Source organism: Callorhinus ursinus, unplaced genomic scaffold (assembly GCF_003265705.2).
Source record: "Callorhinus ursinus isolate GAN/ISIS: 27379988/994484 unplaced genomic scaffold, GSC_fseal_2.0 scaffold25, whole genome shotgun sequence".
Classification (NCBI taxonomy): domain Eukaryota; kingdom Metazoa; phylum Chordata; class Mammalia; order Carnivora; family Otariidae; genus Callorhinus; species Callorhinus ursinus.
In genome coordinates, this window is record NW_027397087.1 from 37,656,428 (window position 1) to 37,670,616 (window position 14,189).

The 14,189-nt window shown below is 39.7% G+C and overlaps 1 protein-coding gene across 6 annotated transcripts in view; it reads right to left on the reverse strand.

Annotated features, from left to right (window-relative positions):
* Positions 1-11,103, reverse strand: part of NPTN (neuroplastin) — a 71,489-nt gene extending 60,386 nt beyond the window's left edge. For 2 of the 6 annotated variants that reach the window (XR_003210510.2, XM_025883779.2), the window contains exon 1: positions 10,845-11,101. Coding sequence is in view for 5 of the 6 variants with exons in the window: in XM_025883779.2 (XP_025739564.2) it covers positions 10,845-10,935 (91 nt within the window). In the remaining variant the exon portion in view is untranslated. Of the gene's footprint in view, positions 1-10,645; positions 10,801-10,844 lie in introns of those variants that run through there. The other 4 variants (XM_025883778.2, XM_073877325.1, XM_025883780.2 and 1 more) reach the window with 4 other exon arrangements.
* Between the last annotated feature and the right edge of the window lie 3,086 nt (positions 11,104-14,189).

Consider the following 14,189-nt stretch of genomic DNA (forward strand, 5'->3'; position numbering starts at 1 on the left):
ACCCTCCTACACTGTTGGTGGGAATGCAAGCTGGTGCAACCCCTCTGGAAAACAGTATGGAGGTTCCTCAAACAGTTGAAAATAGAGCTACCATACGATCCAGCAATTGCACTACTGGGTATTTACCACAAAGATACAAATGTAGGAACCCGAAGGGGTACATGCACCCCAATGTTTATAGCAGCAATGTCCACAATAGCCAAACTGTGGAAAGAGCCAAGATGTCCATCGACAGATGAACGGATAAAGAAGATGTGGTATATATACACAATGGAATATTATGTAGCCATCAAAAGGAACGAGATCTTGCCATTTGCAACGACGTGGATGGAACTGGAGGGTGTTATGCTGAGTGAAATAAGTCAATCAGAGAAAGACATGTATCATATGACCTCACTGATATGAGGAATTCTTAATCTCAGGAAACAAACTGAGGGTTGCTGGAGTGGTGGGGGGTGGGAGGGATGGGGTGGCTGGGTGATAGACATTGGGGAGGGTATGTGCTATGGTGAGCACTGTGAATTGTACAAGACTGATGAATCACGGATCTGTACTTCTGAAACAAATAATGCAATATATGTTAAGAAAAAAAAAAGAAGATAGCAGGAGGGGAAAAATGAAGGGGAGTAAGTCGGAGGGGGAGACGAACCATTAGAGACGATGGACTCTGAAAAACAAACTGAGGGTTCTAGAGGGGAGGGGGGCGGGGGGATGGGTTAGCCTGGTGATGGGTATTAAAGAGGGCACATTCTGCGTGGAGCACTGGTTGTTATGCACAAACAATGAATCATGGAACACTACATCAAAAACTAATGATGTAATGTATGGTGATGAACATAACAATAAAAAATTATTTTAAAAAAAGATTTAATACACAAAACTCACCAAATTACAAGATGCTTTGTCACTTAAGTTCTAAACGGAAAACCAAAATAGAAGAAAAAAAAAAGACCTTCTTCTAACGTTGCCAGATTTAGCAAATAAAAATTCTTTATTGTTTATCTGAAATTCAAATATAACTGAGCATCCTACATTTTATCTGGCAACCCTATACTCTGAACTAATTAAAGTGAACTCTCACCTCTACCAAAGTACTACAGTATCAGCTCCCACTCAAAGAATAGGCTAGGGCTTCTATCATAGCAGAATTTTGACCAATGAAGTCTTAAAGAGTTAGTCTGGCAGTGCTTTATTCCTGTTGATAAGGTTTTCTTTAAGAGCAGACATTTACCATATAAAAAAATGCCTATTTTCTAAGAGCCAAAGATTAAACTTTTACTAGGTTCCATGCAGTATGAACTCTTAGGAAGTTTATGGTTCTATGTGTAAAACCCAAACTGGGAAAGTTTCATAATGTAGGTTTTTTATAACTAAACAAAAAAAAATTTGTTCATAAAGATTATGATAAACAGAATCCTGTTTTCAGTATGACAGGCAGATCCTAAAAGCTACTTTAATGGATTCCAAAGTTAATCTGCCATTTTTCTTGAATTCATAATCATAGAACTTTAGTGTTGAAAACTAATTTCTGGCCCTTAGAAATTTCTGGATATCCCATTTCACTTCATATTTCCATAAAAGTTTTTTCTACTATTGAGCTCTTAAGCAAGTACTAGATGTAAAGGAAAGAGATCCTCCTTTTGTTTTATGAGGCCCCTCTCCTCTCAACCAGCTCTTTGCCCTACTTATAAACAGTTCTGACAATGAGTGAGAGCAAATAACTATTCTTCTGCTAGTTTCATTAAAATCATCTTCTTAATACTAAGCCTATACTTTTCTTCCTCATGCTCTAGGCCACTGCTCTTTGATAGAGCCCATCCATCTTTGGAGACTGCCTAATTCCCTTACTTCATTTACACTGCTACCTTGAAGGTATTAATAGATAATCACATCCCCCTAGTGCTCCCTTTTCCTGTATTTAGCTCCTTCAGGCTTTTCTCCTAAGGTTTATGCTACTATCAATGTAGAATTATCTGCATTTTATCTTAAATGTGATTGGAAAGTGTTCATAATTATTTGGAGTTCTATCCTAGTAAGAAAACAGTAACACTGTTAGTAGTACCATAATTTTGATATGTGATCACTAGGTTATTTTTCTAAGGGTAATTCAATGACAGTTCCCTGAAAGTTATTTGAAACCTCTTTATAGTTGCTCTTTTCTAGGTAGCAGTTTCCTGGTTTGCATTAAGGCCATTTATTTCATCTTCCTTGGTGAATGATTTGATATTCAGCATTAACAAACAGAATTTCAATGCTGGAGCTGCTATGCTATTTTTCCAGTTGTTCCACAATGGTTTCCAACCTGCTGAACTTGTATAATCGAAAAATCCTCAGTTAAATTAACATATTCCTTCAATCTATGGATTGAAAAGTATTTCAATACTTTTGAAAGCCTTGCTGGCTCACTCAGTAGAGCATGTGACTCTTCATCTCAGAGTTTTGAGTTAAAGCCCCACACCGGATGTAGAGATTACTTAAAAAATAAAATCTTTGAAAGAAAGGGGCGGGGGGGGGAGAAAAGTATTCAGATAGTTGTCAACAGAGGATAAGAACATACTGTTACCTTATTTCCCTCAAAGCAGTGTCTAAAAATGAGTAAACTTGCTACTCTAGGATCTTAAACATGAAATGCTAATGATTCTTCAGTGATGGTTCTGTTTTCTTTTTTCCTCCTTCCCTGTGGCCAGTGCTCAAGTCATTTTGTACACACCAGCAAAATGCCTCAGACAATGGCATCAGAGTAAGCATTCAGTTCTGAATAAACAGGAAGTGCTCCCAGTCCTGTACTCAACCAATAACTCAAAGGCAGGGGCTAGGGAATAAGGAACAGAAGTTCTAATTTAAAAGGACAACTAAAGGGGCACCTTAGTGGCTCAGGCCATGATCTCAGAGTCCTGAGATCCAAGCCCTGTGTTGGGCCCTGGCTTCAGTGGGAGTCTGCTTGAGATTCTATTCTCTCTCCCCCTCTACCCCTCCACCCCACCCCACTATGTGCTCTCACTCTCTCAAATCTTTAAAAAAATAATAAAAGGACAACATACTAAAAAACTTATGCTTTGATTATGATTATGATTTTCAAACTACTGTAGCTTCCCCTAGTTCAGATAGAAAAAAGGTCAATATTATATAAGTGATGGCTAATGTATTAATTTAACAACGCTATATTTTCCTTATTAACAGTACACGTTATTACTGACAAATGCCTCATGAAAATCCTTACTGTGTTTATAATCATATTACAGATTAACATAGTATATAAAAAAATAAAACAACCCAAAACTACTCCATACTAGAAAATTCTGTTGAGTCTCACCATCCATTAATGAATTATGAAATCGAGCTAGGTCACAAGAGTTTTCTTCATATACATTACAGAATGCAGATATTGTACAAAATGTTACATACTTGTGCTCACTTCGACAGCACATATACAAAATGTTACATACTTATGCATATACTTAGTCACAAATAAAATCTGTATTTCTGGATCACAAACAAAAGTGTTAAAGCCTTTTTCTAAAGAGCTTTTATATTTTTAGAAACATTTCAACATAATTGCGAACCAAATTATTTCTATTTACTAACATAAGCTAATCCCTACTAACTGCATTTCAGCATCTAGAAAATTTTAGTTTGTAATGTTAATTTTTCAGGTTATTTTTAAATTAATAAGCAGCAAGGATGTACTTATAACTCTTGTAACTAGATGAAGAGTATATGGGAATTTATTACATTACTCACTCTACTTTTTATGTTTGAAATTCTAACAAAAATGTAAAAAAAACAAGGAAATGGACCTACTTAACAAATACAAAGAAGTATAATAAATAAACTTATAAACGGAGACTTGAACACACCGTTTCTAAGGACTATAAATCTAGGAACTTCCTTAGATTTAATTCAGGTAATAGATTGCCTTGTTCAACTATAATGAAAAGGTTTAGGTCTAAAAAAATACATAAGAGACAGGAGAAACAAAGCCATAAATAGAAAACAAACCTCCTCAACAGATAATATAATTATTTAACTGTGCCTCATTGTCTCTTCATTGCCTCTCTGATAGTCAACTACTTTTCAACCAACAGAAAGAATACGAAATATCTACCTACCTGGCAGTGATTTTCGTTTCTTAAAATGTTTAATTCACACTGGCAATTTTCCCAGTGAGTTTAATATAAGAACTCTATAACACACCATTCTGCCTTCCTGAAACAAAAACTACAAATGTCTGAAGTAGGTTTACAGGCAGTTGGATTTCAAAATAGTGCATGCCTCAAAAATCAGTTTTTCTTATTTCCAAAAAGTAAGTTTCTAAACACTTATTAAAACATAAAGCATTCTCTCCCTAGGCCCTTTACACATTAGAGGTACCTAAGCTGTAAGGTCAATTGTGTAATTTTAGAACTGGAAGGGAATTTTGACATCATCTAGTCAAAGTGGTTTTCAAATACTGTATCAGGAAGAAAAGAAGAATCAACGGCGTAACAGTTTATATACACAAGCACACTTACTTTTTTTACTGCATCATACTGCATATGGAACATCTTGCCTTGTTAGTATTCTATCAGAAAAGGACTTGACATTTTGTCTTGTACAGTATTTTACATTTAACCACTTTTAGAATGTGAGTATACATTTGGACAGGATTAAAACTACTGGTACAATCTGTAACTTAAATGTTTTCTGATAATAGAAACTTACATAATATATACAACCCTGACACTTTCAGAATGATTTCACATCTCATTTATATTTCACTGTCTAGCCAATTTGAAGCAATACTTGGGTGTAATGATATAAATTAAGACAAAACAAAGGGAAACAAAGCCTATCAAAACCGATATCTTTCTGGAAAATACCATAAAATATACCACAAGCTTATAGTAATTAGGATTATTTGGAAAGAAAGCCAGTCTTAAAACATTCCATAATTGTTTTCAGAAATGCAAAAGAATACCATTCACTACTTTTTAGTACAAGGAACTTAACACAAGATGTTTCCATCAAAGCTGACCACAATCTGTTTTAATGAAGAGATAGGACTGGGTTTTTAAAACCTGAAACATAAACAAGAAACAAAAAACCAGCAGGTGGGTGAGGAACATTAAACATGTCTCCCACTAACTTACTATATGCAAATAAGTGTGGATACTTATGAAATTCTTTAAATCCCATCTACACAGACCAATCACAAGTTCTGAGCAATCAGGTCAAAATAACCTCGTTAATTAGGTTTGATTAATAAATGTATATCTTTGTATTTACATAAAAACAAACAAACAGAAGGCCTACTGTCAGTTTTAGATAACATAGTAAACTGGAATTAGGTACAAATCTTGATTCCCTCTCCTAAATTGAACAAATTCTTGAAAAACAGATAACATTTTATACAGAAATGTTTTTACATAAGATCACTGCAATATTTCACTTTAAACTCAGTGAGAAGTCTGTGTGTGTGGGGGGGGTCTAAGCCTATAAAATCTAATAGTTTATAAATCAACTAATTTTACTGGAGAGGTTTCCTACCTTCCCAAAGCTAATCCTTACCAACTAAAATTAAGAATTCTGAAAAAAAAAAATCCACAAAAACCTCACAAACAAGTTTAAAAATGCATTATCTAAGGTGCTTAAAATTAAACTCCATGTCATCAATGGCATTTTAAAAAATGCCATGTAAAATGATAATGTTTTAAGAGAAACACTGAAAGGCAAGCCAGTTGTTCACAGGAGGTGATTTTATACCATTTTTTTTAACATTGATGTGTGAATTTACTTTAGAGGTCCCTGCTCTATTTATTTTCTGACAGATTCCATTTATCCAGATGCTCCTCAAATGAAGATTTATTCCTGTCTTACATCCCACTTTTCTTCTTGTACTACTGAAGCCTTTCTTGTCTTTCCCTTTCTCTTAGAACTTCATTCTCTACTTCTGATCCTGTCCAGACTGTGCTCTCACTGTAAACAAAAAATGGAATAGATGCAAAAAAGTTTTCACATAATTCACCTCTTCCAAAACATATTTGCATAATTTTACTCAAACTTTTTTTGAACATCTCCTGCAAAATATCCAACATTGTTTTTCTACACTTCATTTGTGTAGATGTTAGCTACTTGTTACCTTCCCAAACTATCTTGTAAACAAAAACTTTTACATAGATCCAGCAAAGTATCAGATTTTACATACATCTTACTTTGAACAAGTACCTCAAACTAAGTAAATGAAAACATGTCCAAATCATCGGAACACTTATCTGGTCATATCTGTTCATCTTTGCAAGCAAACCCAGTTAAACAATTGCTTTTATTTAAAAAAATAATAAAGACAATACAGTAACATTTTGCCTTTTACTAACGTCTAAAGATATGCTCTAGAGAAAATATTTCACATCAAAATTGAGAAAAAGGATTCCTTCAAGACAAACTTGTCTAATTTCTCATGAAGATTTGAATAACTCACTCAAAGTCAGACCTGCAATGATCTTCACTCAATTCATGGCAAATGTTTGGACTGTGGAGCACATTTATATTTAAGGGCTTTTATTTCCTTTTGTTGTTTTAAACCTTGGTGTATTAACAGGTCAGCTCTGTTAAGTCTGACAACACAAAAACCCCATCTGCATCTCTTTCTAATTCAGAATCAGTAACCTTGAAAAACAAAGACTAAGAGCCCAGGAAGAATCCTGACTTAGTAACATGGCCTTTCTACCGGAGACCCAAGACCAATTTGTCATGCCTAGGTGCTCCATTCTATCAGTAGTGACACTTATCAGTTGCCTGAGAGACTGGAGGCTTATAATCCTCGGGAAATGCTTTATTCCAAGGTAAACTATTTCTTCTGGTCATTTAAAATCTTATTTGGATTAATTATGTTAAGAACTCTTGCTTGACATCTGGCATGTCATTTGCACCACAGATGCCGTAGGTAACATCTGTCTTCTGTCACTCATTTCAGTTCACCCACAGAAGAGATGCATAATCAATAGCAAGTACATGTCTAAAAACATACGGAGAGAAAATTGCCAAACCACCAAAGCAAACAGCACTTGACAGAAAAGAAAAAGATTTGTGAATCATCTATTGCTAATACTGGCACTGTTACATATGACAATGTTCACAACTATCTAGTTATCACCCAAGCAAAATGGTTTCTTACAATTTTGTTCATTAATAATAAAATTCATTAGACTCCTTATTTTCTCCCACTAAGCACTATTATCAAATTTTATATTTTCAGTATGAATATACTGCATTTCTACACTCCACTCCACGTTCACTCATTAGTTAACATCTCCAACACTCCCACTGTGTGCCAGGCACTACATTTAGCTTCTTTTTCACAATGTGATTCTATAAAAAGATGATACCTAATCCATATGAAAGATATTTAGTTCACTGAAAGAAAAAGAAAGGCATAAAATCTCCCTGACAATGAAAATATAAACTTCCTCACCAGAATTTGCAATTGCAGACACAGTGCAGCTGGTCATTTAAAGTTACATAAGCAAAAGCACAAACCTCTCTGTTCAGGGCCTTCAAAATGTCCTACTTAATTTTATTCAAGATAATGAGCAGCATTAACAGTTAAGTGCTCAACATATACATGATGAAAAACAAGTAATTAATAATGCTACTTTTTAAGGAATAACAACAGTAACAGCGAACACTATAGTGAGCAAACATTTAGTACATATAGTTACTGTTATGCTACCTAACATAGCATATGGCACATATAGTAACATATAGTAACATATGTTACATATAGTAACAAGTGTTACATATAGTAAAAATTCCCTCCCTACTGAAAGCCACTATATGCCAGGCAGAAATGTAAGTGCTTTATAGCCATTATCTCATTTAATCTTCACATCATCCCTAAGAGATTGGCATTATTATAAACTTCCTTTTACAGATGATAGAACCGAAGCTTGGAAGTATTAAGCACTTTATACAAGATCACTTAGCTAGAAGATCTGGGACTCAAACCCAGGTCTATCAGGATCCAAAGACTGTGCTCTTGATCACCATATAATACTGCTTGGTTTACCCTTATTCAATTTTAAAGTCTAAAGTTTTTGAATGTTTTATCAGGTTACTTTTTAAAACAAGTTTCTTCCTTTAAAATGAATTACATCTTTCTTGATACATACAAAAAAGCAACTCCTTAACTAAGGGTTTTACTTTAAGCTGTGGTCCTATAAGTCTAAAATTTGGATGAGAAAGTCTATCTGAATGAAAGCCTTGAGTCTCTATGGTAATGGGTCACAGTTGAGAAGCAAGAGGCCTTGAAGGTCATCAAACTCTTCAAAATAGGAAAAAATGAGAGACCTTTTGAAAAACATTTATAATCAGTCTAAACTACCACATACCTAATCCAGAAACACTTAGGTTTGGAGGGTTTTTTTTTTTTTCCTAAATCATCATTTTAAATAAATAATCTAACATTTTGACATCATACAAAGCATGGTATCCATTTCTGATACACTATAAAATACAAACGCCATGACAAGAGGTCAGACTCTTGTAGGGCTATTACCAGTTGAAAGCATGAATCTTATCATAAAACATGCTATAGAAAGCTATAAAATGGCATCCTTCCCTATATGGACTCAAACACACAAAAACACAGTCATTTCTTCCTTAAATTAAATTTACATTCATTTGGGTCATCTACAGGGCTAAGCTTCACTTCACCAGTCAGGTCATATGACTGAATTCAAGCTCATTTCAAGGAAAAGCTGCACTATGCCGTATTTAGAACACATATCACTGAGAATAGCCAGTCGAGTCTTTGGTAGGCCTATCCAGAAACATTGCTTTAGTTGCTAAGAAACTACAATTTTGCCGTATTATAAATCATTGAAAGAAGCTAAGCCACAGCACAGAGATTAAACATGTTAAGATCAAGAATCTCTCACCTATCATGCCAAATGAAACTATGCTATTTCCACAAATCAAATAGCTGAAATTAGTATTAAGCTCCTTTAAGTCATACTGTTAACACAAACTAAAAACTGATGAGACGAATCAGACTAACTCTACCCCGCCTTCCACAGTGGCCTCAAGCTTTGGAGGAAAGTGAAAAATACCCAACCGACTTCACATACTCAATGCTAGAGACTTAAAAATATTTCCTTCCTGACCCCTTCAGTGATAATTCAAGGCCATGAAGCATACATAAGATTTGATTAGTGCAATCTGGTACAACAAACACTTATATTTAACTGATGGTGCTTTTTCAATCCCTTATTGATATATTTTCACCATAATCTTCAGCATTTTAAGCCCAGACTCTCCATAGGATACTTAACTCCATTGGCTCTGTCATTGATTTTTTTTTTAAATGAAAGCCATTAAATTCCAACTATTTTAATAAGAGTAATTTTAAATTGTTCTAGTATAACGAGACACTGAAGAATTAGCAAAAATAATTTCTAGTTCACTCGCTAGTAGGGACGTCTCATAAATTCTTTCCTATAAAAATATTTTTAAACCTCTTAAAGGCTGTTTCCACAAAAGCAGAAACTAGTTCACAGTATTTTTCACCTCTGAAAGATCAATTCAGCAGCTGAATTGTAACACACAATCTTTTTTGTCTTGATCCCCCATCACCATGATTTCCCACCATTTCTCCATCTTCTCTAAAGAGCTTCAGTTCAAAACCTAATTGTTTCCACTACAGACTGCACACATCTCAGGAACTACTTTCGTGGTCCTCAGAAATAATGTCTGTTCTGCTCTGAAACTTTTACATCTTTAAAACCCACTTCTTCCATCTCCCTCTCTTCAGTCAGATCCAGTTCCACCACTGCAGTTCCAGTTATGTGTGTCTGTCTTTCCAAAGGCCTAAACAATATCATACAGCACTCGCCACAACTCAGCTCCTCCCGTCCCTAATATACCCTCCACAATGCAAACCAACATTACATCCCCGGCTTCCTGCATTTTACTCCCTTCCCTTACTTTGTCTTTCCCCCACCCCCATCTCTGTACCTAGGCACCCTTATTGCTCTAATAAATATTTCCCCTACCTCCGTTTCAACCCTTTCTCCCCATCCTCTGCTCATTTTTCCTCTCCTTATTTAGAAACTCCTTTTTGCTCTCCCAACCACTACCCTAGAATGCCCAACACTCCACCCTCCTTAGCAAACCCAGCCCTCTTCCCCCATCTCGTTGAGAGCCACAGCTGCTTCTCTTTCCAGATCCCTTACTGCAGCCAACCCACTACCTTAGCTTCCCACCTACCTTCCCTCCACCTCCATATCCAAGGTTCCCTGAGTCTTTACCCCTCCTTGGGGCTCTAGTACTCTGCTCAGTATTCTTCAGGACTCCCCTCCCCCCCGCAGTGTCTCCCTTATTTTTTAAGGATGTCACCAGTCTCACGGGGCCCCCGTAGAATCCTAGATGACCCCAGTGCCCGGGACCCCCATTCTCTTGGGGAGCCTGACTGGCACCAATCTCGTCGCCTTAAACAAATACCTGTCTTCTACCACCTTCTTTAAAAGCTGCGCCCCCTCCTCATCCGCCCCCGCTACTCCAGCTCCTCACGTGGGCTTCCCGGTGTCCCCTCGCCGACTCGCAGCGACGGGCCCCACGACGTGAAGCCTGTAAGTCAGCAACACCTCAAGCTCCTAACGGACGCCCCCACCTCTAGGACCGGCGCCTCGGTTCTCACACCCGCGCCTCTTCGAACTCCCGACCGGCATCTCCCCTTGGGTGCGCAGCCCTTCCGACTCTCGACCGGCCCTCTTCCCCTGGCTCCGGCACCTCCTCGGGCCCGGGACGGCCTCCTCCTGCCGCCGGCGTCCCTCGGCCCCCGCCCGGCCCGCCCCCGGCCCCCTGCTTACCGTTCTGAGCGGCGCCTGGCCCTGGGAGGAGGGAGCCAGAGACCAGCAACAGCGAGAGGGCCAGGGCGCTGGGAAGCGACGAGCCCGACATCCTCCCTGCGAAAGACCGAACAGCGAATGGGCCGGGGCCGGAGCCGGGGCCGGGGGAGGGAGGGGAGGGAGGGAGGGGGCGGGCGAGTGCGCGAGGGAGTGAGCGAGGGAGGCAGCAACAGCTAGACTCCGTCCTTCTCCGTCCTCCTCCTACCGCCGCAGCGCCCAAGCCTCGCGAGATCTTCTCTCCGGGCCGTGGGCGGCTAAGGAGAGACGGAGGCAAGGCTCGCGAGAAGAGGCGGCCTCCCTGATGTTCCCGCCTCTCAGACTCGGTGTCCCGCCCCTGCGGAAGCTGATTGGCCTAGAGCGAGGTGGGTCACGTGCCGAGGGCGCTTCTGGCCACGTGACGGAGCAGGGCGGGGCTCCTCTACTCCTTTGGCCCTGGGGAACCGTGGACTCTGCTTTCGGCTTACCCTCTGTGAAACAGGAGCGCCCATAGATAAGACGAAGCTTTGGGGACAGGATATATTTCCTCCTCTCATCCTGCTTTTCATTTGTGGGCGCTCTTGGCCGCAGAATTTGATGCACCACTGCCTTTTTTACGCCTTCCTCTCATTGTCTCCAGTCAAAATCCTGTCAGTTTTTCCTTCTGGATTTTGACCTTAGACCCCTACAGGCGTCTGGCTCCAACCTTCCTCTTTCACCTGTTTTAATCTTCCAGGCAAAATGATGTCCTCTCCGTGACCGACGTTACCTTGTGCTTCCTGCTTCCACCTTTGCTCCGGCCGCTTGAGATGTCCTCCTTTTACGCGCGCTTCTCCTCCTCCTCCCCCATTTCGACCTTATTTTAGTTTCACAGAATCTCAGGGCCTGAAGTTCAGCTAGCCTAATTGCGCATCCATAGACACTAAATTCTACAAGGAAATCATCGTGTATTAACTTACATGGAGAATCTTCAGAAGCATTTTTATGCAGCGAACATTTATTGAGAACCTGCTGGGTACCAAGTTTTCACATCTGCTGTGAAACCCAGATGAAAAGATTTTCCCCGTTTTCACGAAGTTCACAACCTAGTCTATCAGAGGAACAAGGAAGAGACAAATGACTGCACAGCAAAACGACGCATAGGAAAGGAGCCAGCGAAGTGCTCTGCAGTGTGGTCACTACTGTTTGCACAGAAGTGAAAAACGCACTTTTTTAAGGGTGCTTTTTTGTACTGCTATCAGCACCGTCAATCCTTAGCCAACAAAGGAGTTTCTGTAGCTTAGCTCATCTCTGAGTCAGAGCCGACATCCTGGGGAGTGTCTGTGGAGTGAAATTGTGAGAAAACAAGTAAACAGTCCTGGTGATCTGACTCAATTCAAAGATCGAGCTTGGGGAACCAGAAGGAAGGAACACTCACCAAGACCCTCACAGGCTCAAGCCAAAGTAGTCTCAAGCTTTCAACATGAACTGGACAGCTGGTGGTTCCAGACTAAGCTTTTGAGCAAAGCTTAGGGACTACAACTGTCGCACTGGGACAACTGTCGCACGTTGTTGATGGAAATGAAAGCAATATCCTCCGAGACTTTAGGTGTGTGTGTGACCAAAAGGTTGGCAGGTATCCCAGGATAAAGGCCATTCTGCAGACAGCTGTGTATGCAGGGCTACAAGGCTGCCTGTGGTGAGACAGATTTTCCGCTAGTGGAAGTTTGGTGGGATGCAACCATAACAATAATCAACATCCCCATTTAATTAGGGAGCCTCATAACAAGGGATCCTTGCAAAATGATTGTGCTCATTTTGTGGGTAGGGAAACTGAGGCCAAGAAAGGCGTGACCTGCCCAGGGCCTGAGTGTTAGTGGTAATCATTAGTACCAAACAGTCTGGTTTGACTCCTTCCGGGCTTATGGCAGGAGTGCATTTCCTTGCCCCCTCGAAGTTGGGAGTGGCGTAAGACTTGCTTTGACTGGTGAAATACGAGATGACACACATCATTTTCAAGCAGAAGTATTTCATTGCCATTGCAGACACTATAGGATGCTCTTTACCTTGTGTGGAGATCAGTGATGGTGATGGTGAAAGCATGTGTCAAAATGAAACTTAATGTCAGCCTGGGTCCCTCAGTTAGCACAATAAAAGCCCAGGCCTCCTGCCAACCTGTGCAAAGCAGGTAATGTCCGTTGAATTAAGCTACTGAGATTCAGAGGTGTTTTCTCCTAACTATTCTGGTTAGGGGAAAAATGAAATTCAAGTCCATCCCACTACCCCCACGACACCTATTAGCTGTGTGGCATTGGGCAAGTGACCTAATCTCTCCCTATTTCTCTGTCAAATGGGGCTAATGATAGTACCTACCTCATAAGATTATAGGAGGAATAAATGATCAATTTATATGCAATGTTCACATCAGTTTCTGGTGCATGTAAACACTCAAATGTTGATTATAATGATAATAAATATTGCTGCTGCTGCTGCTGCTGCTGCAATTCTAACTCCAGCCCTATACTCTTCCCACTGTGTCATGCTACTTACAACAAATAATTTGGGGGAAAATTTTTTTTAAGGTTTTATTTATTTATATGAGGGAGAGAGAGAGAGAATGTGTGAGCAAGCAAGCGAGCACAAGCAGGGGGAGAGGGAGAGGGCAGACTCCCTTCCTGAGCAGGGAGTCTGACAGGAGGCTCCATCCCAGGACCCTGGGATCATGACCTGAACCGAAGGCAGATGCCTAACCGACTGAGCCACCCAGGTGTCCCTGGGGAAAAAATTTTTTTAAGTATGGTGTTACCATCAACTATCAAAACCTGCAGTTATGTGGACTCCTTTTACCTGGGAGAAAATATCATAAAACTACATGATAGTGGGGCGCCTGGGTGGCTCAGTCGTTAAGCGTCTGCCTTCGGCTCAGCTCATGATCCCAGGGTGCTGGGATCGAGCCCCACATCGGACTCCCTCCTCGGTGGGAAGCCGGCTTCTCCCTCTCCCACTCCCCCTGCTTGTGTTCCCTCTCTCACTGTGTCTCTCTCTTTCAAATAAATAAATAAAATCTTTAAAAAATTGTTTAAAAATAAAAACCAGTACATGATAGTAGCTGTACTTTTAGACCTCTTTTGTTGGAAAAATACATGATAACTAAAACCTTCCAATAGCTCAGTAACCTCGTTAAAGGAATTTAAGAATCTGCGTTTTGTTCTTTTTTTTTTTTCTTTTTCTTTTTTTCTTAAGATTTACAGACGCTTAGAATCTCTCTACAGGTAAGCGCTGCTGTGTGGAAGGATGGCTGAGCTCCTTGCAATATCTCACAAGAGCCGTAGGGGTCCTCAGTGCTCAGGC